Raw genomic sequence first — 13,248 nt, 5'->3', positions numbered from 1 at the left:
TATTAAAAATAAAATAGATAACATATTTTGTCTACAGTTTGCTAAATGTCCTATCAAAGGAATGAAGTTTTAAGTAGCACCCAGGCCTGCAATGTCCATCCTAAGTTGTATACCTTCTTAATAATGAAGCAGCACCAGAATTTTTTTTTTCATTAGGATGATGTTTTCATTCGTGATACTTGCAGTTGATGCTTAGAAAAATATTCATGGTTTCTAATGCAGCATGTTTTAAAATATTTTCTTACAAGATAAGGAAGTAGGGCTAACACATAATGTGAACAATATAATGTCAGAGTCTAAATAGCAAAAGTCATTTTCTGGAAGGATAAAGATCTGGAATGAGAAAGAGAGCGAGACATTAATGAAACAGGATCAAGCATAATGAGGTTGCACTTTAATATTGGCTGACGATTCAGGCTGGGATGAAGAGTGAAGGGACTGTTCTTGTCTGTGTTTATAAAGTCTGTGACTATTCCTCAGGACACAGAAAAGGGATAGTTTCTCTACCCATCTTAGAAATACCTGTTTGCCGGTCAGAAGACCACTGCAGGACTTTCAAATGCATGCTTTCATATGGCTTGTAAGAAGTTGCTATATGTGTGGTAGTAGAATGATTTCTTCATCAGAATAGGAATTTTATGAACTGAAGTTTAATTTAGAATGCCATTTGTTGATGAACTTCAAGTAAAGTATTTTACATTCGAGGGGCTTTTATCAAAGCCCTTTTCAGCTTCCCAGTTGATTAAAAATCATTGTTGAGCACTAATAGGGTGAATAGTGGAGCACTCAAGATTTATAATTACATGCTCACATACAACCATTAGATTTTAATGTAGTCATTCAAATCCTGCAATGATCAATATAATGGAGTAATAGGTAATAAAACACCACATTTGTATATCATTTAAAAATTCTCTCAAAGTACATTCATGACTTTATTTTAACTGCTCAACGATGCTGCAAAGGGGAATAGATATTTACTTAATTAATTAACTTAATCAAGCTCAATGTAAACTTAATATAAAAATTAATGTTTATCCCTTTTTCCCAAGATGTCAACAGTGGAAGAAGAGTTCCCGCTGCCGCGGCTCCCGGAGCTGTTCGACACCAGCCAACAACTTCTGGATGAAGTGGAAGAGACGGCTGAACCCAGCACTTCCAAGAGAATCCAAAAGAAGGTATCGGAGGGGCTAACACAACTTGAGAAGGCAGCCGAAATGCTGTCAAAACTCGACTTGTTCAGCCGAAATGAAGATTTGGAGGAGATTGCTTCCACAGACCTGAAGTACCTGCTGGTGCCAGCACTTCAAGGCGCGCTGGCCATGAAGCAGGTCGACCCCAGCAAGCGTCTGGATCATTTGCAGTGGGCTCGGGAACACTTCGTAAACTACTTAACTCAGTGCCAATTCTACCACGTGGCAGAGTTCGAGTTGCCCCAAACCAACAACAACCCGACTGAAACTAACACAGCTCTTTCCCCCGTGGCCCATCCTAGTCTCCTTGCGATGGCAACTAAGAGACAGACGAAAATAGAGAGATACAAGCAGAGGAAGGAGGTGGAGCAGAGGTTGTCCGCGATGAAAGCTGCCATGGAAAGCGGCCAAGTAGATGATGAGAATGTTCGAGAATATTACCTCCTCCAGCTCCGAAGGTGGATTGTTATCAGCTTAGAAGAGATTGAGAGCATCGACCAGGAGATGACGATCCTGAGAGGAAGAGGCTCTTCATCAGAGGCATCGACTTCACCCTCATCTCATCAGGACAGGCCTCCAGGGAGGCCCTTCATTCTCACTCGGAATGTGACCCAAACCAAAGTATTTGGAGCTGGTTATCCCAGTTTGGCATCTATGGCGGTGAGCGACTGGTATGACCAGTATGGGAAATGTGGAACATTACCAGATCAGGGAATACCCAAGACCACATCCGAGGTCAAAATAGTAGCGCAGGGAAAGGAAGAGCAGAAACAAAAGAAGAAAGAGGATGATGAGCAAACACACAGCCAAGCTCGGGAGTGGGATGACTGGAAGGACACCCATCCTAGGGGCTACGGCAACCGACAGAACATGGGTTAGTCTTCCCACAACAAGACGGGACTGTGAGGGGCACATTTTCCCCAGAAGGAAAGCTGTGCTGTCTCCCCCTCGCTGGGTTCCTGCTGCAGCTCTGTACCATGAAGGCAGTGATGCTTAATCTTGCTTTGTGTTCAATAAAGTGTCAAGCAACTAAGTGTGTATTTGTTCTCTAGATGATGAACCAGCACTTTTGTTTTGGCATTATCGTGCTCATCACGACGGATTCCAGTTTCTTAAGTGGAAAGAAAAGAGTATTGAGAAAGGCTATGCATAATCAATGGCTAAATGAATTCTCCTTAAGGAATAAAAAAAAGTCTATTCTATTACATGATGAGCCTGTGTAGAAAAAATAAAGAAAATAAAAATTAATGTTTAATAGATAGATAGGGGAGCCATAGATAGGAGCACGTGTTTTAGACAAAACCACAAAAGATTGGGTTCAAATATAAGCTCTGACCCTTACTACCTTTGTAGCATAGATTATGTTATTTGACATTCCTGAACCTCATCTCTAAAACAGACGAATGCGTTATTGAGTAACACCTATGGTTATATATGTAAACTGCTTAGAACGAAGAAAATGTTCAGTGAATGCTGCTTCCGTTTGCTGTTCACTCTCAGATGCATGCCTCTAAAATTTTCAAATTTTCAAAAGAAGCTTCCAAGTTAAAACATCTTGTAAAATGGGTAGTTGATGACAATAGAAAAAAAAATGCTATCTAAAAAAAATCTACCCAAAAATAGTGCCATTAAACCTAGGTGAGTTCATTCAGCTATGAGTTTCCAAACATCTAAAAGGAAATATCAGTTACCTGATGTTCACTACAGACAAAAGAAAGCTTGCACATTACACACACAAATAAAGCTTGACTTGAAATCAAGGTAAGTGGGGTGAATTTCTGTGGGCCTTTTTAAAACTGATACTTGCAAGCATAGTGGACACTGCCTGGCTACAGCTTTACAAAAACAATAGAAACACTGATGAGACAGTTTCCATATCGACCCTCAGTTTTGCTCAGGGCAAAACTTTGTATCATCAATCAGTGAAGGCATTTCTATGGAGAACTGAGATAATTTGGTGCAAATACATTGCTTCTTGATGATCTAACAAAATGGGCCAAGCTTAGAGAATCGAGCAGTATGAAAAGAAGTGTTCAGCACGTCCAGTAGACTGTCTTTTTCAAATATCAGATGTCTTAAGCCAGCCCTTTGCAGGTGCTGGCTCACAGACAACTCAGTATTAAACTCAAACAGCTACCCATAGTGCAGCTCTTCCATGCTGCTGCCTAGTGTGAAAGCCATATGCTTTAGACACTAAATGAGGGAGGCAGAGTTCTCATTATGTTAGGAAAGTTGTGACCTTTATTTACATTTTTGCTAACTCAGTGGGCCAGACCATCAACCTATTTCAGTAGAGACTTAAGGCAATAGTGGTATTTGTAGATAAAGTTGTTATTTTCCCTTTTCAAGTGCATGCAAGAAATCCTTGGTTGCAGTCCTCAAGTTCCGTCCCTTGTAACACACAAAGGATGATCATCATCTTCATATTACAGACGCGAAGTGTCTCTTAATGCTGCAGTCTGCAGCATATTGCCTAGAATATTCATTCTCTGATTCCCTGGACCAGAGTGGTTTACAGTAAATAGTGTGCATGGCCTAAGCTGCTAAAACAACCCAATCATGATACTTACTTTAGCATATTGCTTATGCCTTTCCTTCTGGTTCAATCCATTTCAGATGAAACGGTCAGTAATCTTGTTTCATGTCATAAAATTCTGCTTTGGATGTGTGTTTCCAAAGACGAGATCTTTCAGACTCAGCTGGTTGCCTTGATGTCAATATATGTTCTTTAAAAAAATATTTTTATTGTTGAAAGTATTACAGATGTTCCCCTTTCCCCCATTTGACCCCTTCTGGCCCACACCTGCCCCTCACCCCAGGCCTTCACCACACTATTGTCTGTGTCCATGGTTATGCATATGTGCATAGAAATTCTTAATCTCTTCCCCTCCCAGCCACCTACCTCTGCTTTCAAGGACTTTGGCTCAGTCATATAGAGTGGACCTGATTTTTTAAAAATCTATTTCACATTATTTATGTAGCTCTTGCAAATATTTTCATTATTCTTTTTATACGAAGCCATAATTCTAAGATTTGAAGAACAGAATGAGCTTTGAAAATTTAAGGCAGCCACCCTGTTCAAATATTTAACATGTAAATGGAGTATGTCAGTGCATGTGGCATACGTTTGAGAGAAGAGACTGATGGTTGTGTAATAGCTGCTCACTTATTTTAAAGACTAGAGGCCCGGTGCACAAAATTCGTGCACGGGGGTTTCCCTCAGCCCAGCCTGCACCCACTCCAGTAGGGGACCCCTCGGGGGATGTCCAACCCCAGACACCAGCAGTCGGATACCCCTCTCACAATCTGGGACCGCTGGCTCCTAACCACTCAACTGCCTGCCTGCCTGATCGCCCCTAACTGCCTCTGCCTGCCTGCCTGATCACCCCTAACTTCACTGCCTGCCTGATTGACCCTAACTGCCCTCCCCTGCCAGCCTGATCTCACTCCCAACTGCCTCTGCCTGCCTGATGACCCCTAACTGCCCTCCCTTGCCAGCCTGATCTCACCCCCAACTGCCCTCCCCTGCCAGCTTGATCTTGCTCCCAACGGCCCTCTCCTGCTGGCCTGATCTTGCCCCTAACTGCTCTCCCCTGCTGGCCTGATCACCCCTAACTGCCCTCACCTGCTGACCTGATCTCGCCCCTAACTGCTCTCCCCTGCTGGCCTGATCACCCCTAACTGCCTCTGCTTGCCTGATCACCCCTAACTGCCCTCCCCGCAGGCCTGATCTGCCCTGAACTGCTCTCCTCTGATGGCCAATTTGGTTCTGATTGGTCAGTTTCTATGCCAGTCAGAGTCTCTGGGCCTATCAACTGGGCCTGGTCAGAAAGGCGGGACTGGTAGGCAGCCCCGGTGGAGGCCTGGAGAGAAATGGAGGCGTGGCTGTTGGCCATGGCGGGAGAGAAAGGGAGGCAAGTTCTGATCAATGGCTGCCACAGAGGCTACGGATCAGACCCTGCCTCTCTCTGTGCAGGTCTCTCTCTGGGCCTGATCTGCAGCCCCCTAGGCAGTCAGTGCTGCGTCAGGGCACCCGCCACAGCCTCAGTCAGTGCTGGGTCGCCATGGCAACCCAATACTGACTTCCGGTCTGGTCAAGCCTTCTGTCATAATTGGTCATGTAAGGGATCTACTTTACTTAGAAGACAGTTCTCCAGACTTAGTACTGGGGTGAAGGCCAATGGAGCAGGTGCCATTTTGAATCAGTTCCAGTCTGTTCTGTCAGTTGGCCCTCTGCAGCAGGGCCAGAATGCTTGCCTCATCACCGGGGCGACAAGGCAAGCGTTCTGCTCTGGCCTCTCCGTGCCCGCTGCTCAGAGGCCCTCCACAGCCGGGGTGTAACGTTTTCCTCATCATCGCAGCAACGAAGCAAGCATTCTGCCAAGCTACTCATGCTGCCCACTCTCAGAGGCCGCCCCCCAGGACTGAGGGACTCTGGCAGGGCTGAGGGGACTGAGTGCCGCCATTGTGGCTATGAGCACTGCCATCTTTGTGGAGGAGTGATGGTCAATTTGCATATCCCCTCTTTATTAGATAGGATTCCTTTACTGATGATGTTGCCATTTACATATGCTATACACTTCTGACACCCATAGTAAAGGGGGATTGTGACAATAACACATGAGCATACTTTTCAATCCAATGTTGCACCTGGTCTCATAGTTAATGTGGTATTTCTTTATCATTATCTGTCTTTTGTAAGAGAAAAGTTTCCAGACATGGGGAATATATCATGTTCTCCTGGGACTCATCCTAACATTAAAATTTGGCAGTTGTAGCCTCCAGCTTTATTGTATTTTTTATTACAAAATAGAAAGTCTAAGTTCTGAATTGTTCAACGTGAAATGCAGAGCTTACTCTGACACCAATACTATTCCCTTGGGGGGTAACCAAGTCAACACGTTGAGGTGCATCCTCTTTGAAAAAAATTGATTAATGTTTAGTCTCAACAATTTAATGGTTGGTCACAAAATAAAATGTTCCTATATATATTGACAGGTGTTTCATGAGGTATTTTTAAATATGCAGTATTTATTAAGCACTTACTGTGTCCTGATCATACTGTGAGGCTTGTGGATAAAGATAAAGTTCAGCCCTAACCGGTTTGGCTCAGTGGATAGAGCGTCGGCCTGCGGACCGAAGGGTCCCAGGTTCAATTCTGGTCAAGGGCATGTACGTTGGTTGCGGGTACATCCCCAGTAGGGTACGTGCAGGAGGCAGCTGATCGATGTTTCTCTCTCATGGATGTTTTTAACTTTCTATCCCTCTCCCTTCCTCTCTGTAAAAAATCAATAAAATATATTTTTAAAAAAGATAAAGTTCAATCCCCATCTTTGATGAATTCATTGATTAATTGAGGAACCTGAATATAAATGCATGATTTAAAATATAGTGTATTAACTTTAAAATAGATGTATGAACAGAGTGTTATGGGAGCCCTGCTTCTAGGAAACTTAGAAAAGGATATTTTGTCTGAGCATTTAAGGATAATTAAGAATTTTCCATGTGAAGAAAAGTGTGTGTGTGTGTGTGTGTGTGTGTGTTCATGGTGGTGGTAATGGGTTGCTGTTTGGTCAACCCAATTGTTTCCTAAAGTATAGAAGGGAATGGTATATGGAGAAGATAAGTGCTTTTGAAGCAGAGTATTTGGCCATGGAGAAAAGCCCATCATAGGGGGACTGAATTGGACAGTTAGATTTCAACCAACTTCAATTTCTGTCACCCTATTGGAAGTCCTAAGGAAATTTCCAGCACATAAGGTTATAACTTATTCATCAATATCTTAAAGCAGTGGTTCTCAACCTGTGGGTCGCGACCCCTTTGGGGGTCAAATGAGCCTTTCACAGGGGTCGCCTAAATACATCCTGCATATCAGATATTTACATTATGATTCATAACAGTAGCAAAATTACAGTTATGAAGTAGCAACGAAAATAATTTTATGGTTGGGGGTCACCAAAACATGAGGAACAGTATTAAAGGGTCATGGCATTAGGAAGGTTGAGAACCACTGTCTTAAAGTATAATAGACATCTGAGTCTGAAACATCTGGGACCGAAGGAGTCCACCAGATTTTACTTCTGTAGCTTCAAGTCCTGGGATTTAATATAGTAGATGGATGATCAATTGCTCATGCCTCTTAGGCCTATGTGTGTCTTCAGTACAACCCAGACTTCTTTGTTTCTCCTTGTCTATGGGATTATAATGCCACCCTCAAAGGCGAGGCAAAACAAATGTCAGCACCTGTATCCTTAGTATGCTGAGTAGTGCATGTTTACACTACCAGCAAGGTACCTGCATGCACCTTGCAGCCCATGTGCTGGGACAAAGATTCACTTTGATGAAAAGAGGTGGGAAAATGTAGGCCGCATTTAAATAGTGACATATCTGGAGAACTGAGTCAGTTTCAGGAGGGACTGAGCATCCTTCATCATCTTTAACTGCTACTGAGCTCCCACTCTAGGATTAACATGGTTGGTATGGGTTTTCTTTATAGAAGGCATTGGGGTTGGCAAAGTCTTAATTCTTTCAAGATCCTGGAGAAGACTCTTCAAGGCCAGTGGCTGTGTCTGTCTTAGTCACCATTATTTCCCTCGCATTTAGAAAAAATGTTCATTATTTATTGAATAAGCATATGTTTCCTGTATAACATAAAATTTTTCTCAGCTATTTTAAAAGTACTATTTATAAGTATTTAAACTTGAAGATGAAAAAAAGCAATTAGGTGCCCATCTGTATATTAGGAACTTTCTTATAAAGTATTCTTATGATGTTCCCTGGGAAACTAAGATGAAGGGAAGTCATAAGGACTATATTTAGTGTTCAAATAGTGAATATATCTTGACTTGAACACCAACAACAAAAATAACTTGATTCATTCATATTGGTCAACATGACCTAGACAAAAAATGTTTTAGCTTGCTGTATTTCTCTTATTAAGTAAGTCATCAGTGAGCCAATAGTAGTAAGACCCTAACCTTTTGCCCTGGGTTTCAGAGGAGATGACAGTAAGGGAAGGCCCTCATGACAGGTAATAGCCCTGATGGAGAGGGACCAGCTAAGTCAGGAGGTGGGGCAGGAGGTGGTGACTGAGCTCTCTATGAAGCTCCAAGTCCTATCTTAGCCTGATCTACAGTTATCATAACATTCATTCAAATGATCCCTCGAGACCCAACACTATATCTTCATTTGTCATCAGGACAGGAAAAGCCAGACAGCATATGGCTGATCTCTAGTCCAGAGGAGTCATCCAAGCTGCACCAGCTTTTACCCACAGCTACCCTGAGGGCTTCATGCTTGATAGGAAAAGATTTATAGGGTTAGCCTGTGGCAAGGCTGATCATTGGAGGGTTCCCTGGAATCGTGCAGTGAGCAGTGTGGCTGAGGAGGGGCCCTGATCTCTCTGTTCTTGAGGAAGTCCAGGAACATGGGGACCCTGGAGCTGGTGCGACTCCCCTCTTATTATTTTCAACTGAAAATAATAAGCTTCTTTTCTGTTTTTAAAAATATGCTTGATGCATTGTTTGAAACAGGTACATTTAGAGATAACAGAAAGAGATTGTAAATAACTCAATTTGGTACAGTAGCTTTTCTGTGATTCTACTGGAAATAACCATTTGTAGGGCAAGAAGAATAAATGCTGATCTTACATTTATCAGCCAAATGCCAGTCAGAGGAGGGGCTCATTGACTTTTTCACCTTTATTTTAATTATCAATTATTTAGCACCATCTATAAACCACACACCATGTTAGAAGCTGAAGTGTCCTCACCATCATTGCAAGAGGCATCCACAACAAAGCTGCTGCCCTTCTTTCCTTCTCTCAACATTTTGTGTTTAAAGGAACTAGGGGGTTGACATTTACAAGGGGAAAAAATAACCCAGTAGTTCTGCTCTTAGCATGAGGGGCTTCATCAGGAAAGTGCAGTTGATGAATAACCTAGTTTGAAAATTGCACTGATGTGTTACTGACCTGCCAGAGAAATGCCTGTGGCTGGGGGCTGTGTTGTGGTGATGTATGGGCAGGACAGGTGGATTCATAGCTAGACTGCTCCCTTGCTCTTGGTAAAACAAGGCTTCTGTCATACATGACTTCAGGTGTCATAATTCCTAGAACAAGAACCAGCATTTCCAAGGAAGTTTCTGGCAGTTGCTTGGAGGAGGTTAAATTAAGTCTGGATATAAGGTTAATATTTTTTTCCTTCGATAAAATTACCAAGAAAATACGGTTGTACTTTGAGGATACTTGCAGGAAAATCGTTATCCAAATAATTGGTGGACTTACTTTGTACTTTCATCTGTAGAGTGTTCCAGAATGTTGATGTGTGATAAAAATGATTTCTGTTAAGTAAAAAAAAAAATTGGAAAGAACAGTTTACTTTTTTGTTTGAGGTCTTTGTTTTACTCTTAATAAAATCAGAATATAACTGATTCACCGTATAGAGGGGTTGAGAAGTAGCTTATAGATTGGATGCCTGTAAGGAGGCCTGTGAATATTTTAGTGGCACAAAAATGCTTATTATCAATAATAATAGTAATAAGCAGTGAAGGATTCAGCGGAAGAAGTCAAAGGGAAGACAGTGTCACATTGTTTTGTTGGAATTTTTTTTAAAAACTTTGGCTTTTTTATGCATGTGACACTTTCAATTGTGCAGGAGAGAATAAGCATTCTAAATGCAGAGCTTGGTTGTCTAAGGAATTCCTGATGGAGACAGACTTCACATGAAGTCTAAATTGTCACTCACTGTCTGAGTTTCAGCATTAAGAACTTTGGAAGGTAATTTGTTTATTCTCAATGTAACCTCAGGCTTATTTCTCTTAGGTTATCTAGAAGAAATGTCACTTGTAAGTAGAAAATATCCCTGAGACTGCTTCAGGCTTGAGCATAGTTTTTCTTGTCAAAAAATTAAGTCCAATCTTGAAGGTTATCAGTATATGCATATATATATATATATATATATATCCCTATTTTGTCCGTTTCCCAGAGACTAACGGATGAAGTGACTAGAAGGGGGAGGAAAGGGGATTATACTTACATTGAAAAATACTAAGAATCTAAGAATATTTGATAGCATTTTCTAAGTGTGCATTAACGATCTGTGTATACATGATTGATATGTTCTGAGTCTCTGCAAAGAAAGGTCATAGGCTGTTACCTATACAGAGAAGATCCTAAAACAACTGTGTAAATTCACATTCTTTTACCACTTCCTTCTCAAATATCAATTTATTTTAATGAATGGATCATTTTTAAGTATATATATTACTTTTAAAAATAATCTTTAGAATTATTTTAAAGGGAAAATTAATAATATTTTAGTTAAATTGTGTTTGTGTGTGTGTGTGCATTTTCCATGTAGAAATATGAAAGGCAACATCCACAGTAAATGTATTTGACTTTGCAATGTTATTTCGCTCATGAAAAGCAGCCTTGGTTAGAGGAGTACATAGATTGGACAATCAGAAAGAAAGAGGCCAGGACTCTGAACCTGGTGAGCTGCTGGGAGCTTGTGTGACTCAAAGCCCACCCTGCACCTCCTAGACAGAGGGGAGAGGGAAGGTTTGCATTCTGTAATGACAGTGTGGGACTCCCTGCTGCTCTCATGAGTGCTGGAGTCCAAGACATTTCTGTTTTTTTAAAAAAAATTTTTTTTATTGATTTCAGAGAGGAAGGGAGAGGGAGAGAGAGATAGAAACATCAGTGATGAGAGAAATCATTGATTGGCTGCCTCCTTCCCACGCCCTACTGAGGATCGAGCTGGCAACCTGGGCATATGTCCTTGACTGGAATTGAACCCAGGATCCTTCAGTCCACAGGCCGACGCTCTATCCACTGAGCCAAACCAGCTAGGGCCCAAGATATTTCTTGATGTAGATCAGAAATCAAATTCCTCTGGAGGAATTCTATTTTGTTTTTTGCAGATGTTCACAGGGCTGCAATCCTTATTAAACACCAGCACCAGGGAAATGTTACAGACAGGAATGCATCCTGTCCATCACAGTTTAGACTGGTTTGGCAAAGGATTAGTAATGATTTGGAAAATTCCAGAACTAGTTTGATGTCAGGATGTTAAAAGTACTTTATGCTGGGGTCAGAAAGGTGGCTTTGAATCTCTGGGGGGAGTCAATTATCCGACCAAAGCCCAGATGTTTTATTCAAGACAACAACTACTAGACCTTCAGAGGGGCACATACAGAGTTATAAGCCATGAGTTCTGTTTTAAAAGAGGCTGCATTTAGTTGTGGAAAAATTCAGAACTGTATGATAAATAATGGGAAAAGGCAGGATATATAAAGTGCCCAGTGAAAGGCAGGGAAGGTGAAGGTGGAAAGGAAGAATGTGTATGAGTTAGAGATCTTTAATTCAAATCAACAATCTTGCTCTGGATAACCTGGGCAAAAGAGGATTTATTTGAAGATTTTTAGAAACACAGGCTTGCCAGGAAATCTTGAGAGTCTGGCTTGGAGGCCTGGAGGACACAGACTTTGAAGGCTTACAGAACAGGCTTACAGGCGCTGTTCAGAAGCCTGGGGTGCCATTAGTCTTGGTATTTGAAGAAATTATAAGTGTTAGATTACTCCAAGTCGTGGAGATATTTTTATCCCACCATAGATGTAGAGATGGAGTTTATGGTATACTTGGAATAATGCTTAGGTCCTTCTGCTTGAAATGAATGACTAATGCATGAGGAAAGAGAGCAAATTGGCAAAGTAAGTGGGGAGCAGATTAAGGAGCCTTGCTAAAATTATCTCATGGCAGTGGGGAGCTATTTGTAATATTTAGCAAGAGTAGCATGATGATAATAACAACACTTTAACACTGTTCTTTAGAGTGGCACGATTTCAAAGAAAAGAGCTCTACCCCCTTCCTTCCTCCTGAGGTGTCTGAATTCAGCCTTCCCAGGTTTGTTCCGAACTGCTTACTTTCCTTGCAACTGTCTTTGTCGAGGGCAGCATTTCTCAATAGAGTAGCCAGAGGCTACCTGGTTCAGAAATGACTGCTAGGAATTTTGTGAGGATCAGCTGTGGGAAACAGACTCTCACATCATTTAGCTCCCAAACTCATATTTTCTATGACACCATTACGGTTTCAGGACGATTTTTTAAAATAAAAAACTATCTCCCTTCCTCTGGAAATGCTGGTCTCCCTCTGAAATTGAAGGATAGTTCCTGGAGACAGCCTTCTTTCAGTAAGATGCTACAGAGAGCTGAGAAGACCCCAAACAAGCCATTGCATCCGTCTCTTGCATCCTATGCAGAAATCAAAAGTTCCAGTGAAGTTCCTGTCAACTGACTCTGGAACCGAAAACGTACATGCTTTGGGAAATGTCCTGTCAGGTACCTAACGTGTAGCCCTGCGTCTGCTATTCCAGCCCATTGCTTTTGGAAAGGGCACTGTGGTCCTGCTGCTCACTCAGCTGCTCCAGGTTAATGGCCCTGCACTGTTCAGCTAAAGAGGCGGGAGGTTGTTCTCTGTGTTTCTCACCCAATGTGTGGTTTCCTGTTTCTTCCCGTTCACCTGCTTCTCTTTTCTGAGGGCGCAGGGTGCTGACATTTCCAGAGCTGGCCAGACACAGCTGAACATGCCCTCTCCTGTCTGGCGCGGCTCAGTGGTTGAGCATCGACCTACGAACCAGGAGGTCACAGTTTGATTCCTGGTCAGGGCATATGCCTGGGTTGTGGGCTCGCTCCCCATTGCGGGGCGTGCAGGAGGCAGCCAATCATGATTTTCTCTCATCATTGATGTTTCTATCTCTTCCTCTTCCTCCCTCTCTGAAATCAATAAAAATATATTTTTAATTAAAAAAATAAAATAAAAATGACTGTGTAAGAGATGTAATGCCGTCCCCTTCCCGGAAGCAGTGTTTGTGTTCAGGAGAGGGTACTGCTCAGCCCAAACGACTGACATCTCATCAGAGATGGCTCAGGCTCTGAGGCTCAGTCAAGTGCCCTTTCCACTCTGTGGATCGCCCTCTTCTCCCAGGTAGAATTACTTTTTCCTTTGTGTCCGCAACATTTTGCTCACATTTTCATAGTTGCTATCACAGTCTAACTT

General features: G+C 42.1%; 1 protein-coding gene across 1 annotated transcript; it reads left to right on the top strand.

Moving 5' to 3' along the window:
- Window positions 1-1,052: 1,052 nt before the first annotated feature.
- LOC308525378 (immunoglobulin-binding protein 1-like) lies at window positions 1,053-2,072 on the top strand (the record flags this gene model as incomplete). The annotated part of the gene is made up of 1 exon (XM_081100220.1): window positions 1,053-2,072. The coding sequence occupies one exon, from the start codon at window positions 1,053-1,055 to the stop codon at window positions 2,070-2,072; it is 1,020 nt and encodes a 339-aa protein (XP_080956346.1).
- Window positions 2,073-13,248: the final 11,176 nt, after the last annotated feature.

This window comes from Myotis nattereri, assembly GCF_964212035.1.
Source record: "Myotis nattereri genome assembly, chromosome: 9".
Taxonomy (NCBI): Eukaryota; Metazoa; Chordata; class Mammalia; order Chiroptera; family Vespertilionidae; genus Myotis; species Myotis nattereri.
Note: the sequence above shows the minus strand (reverse complement) of the source record. Positions and strands in the feature narration are given on the sequence as shown.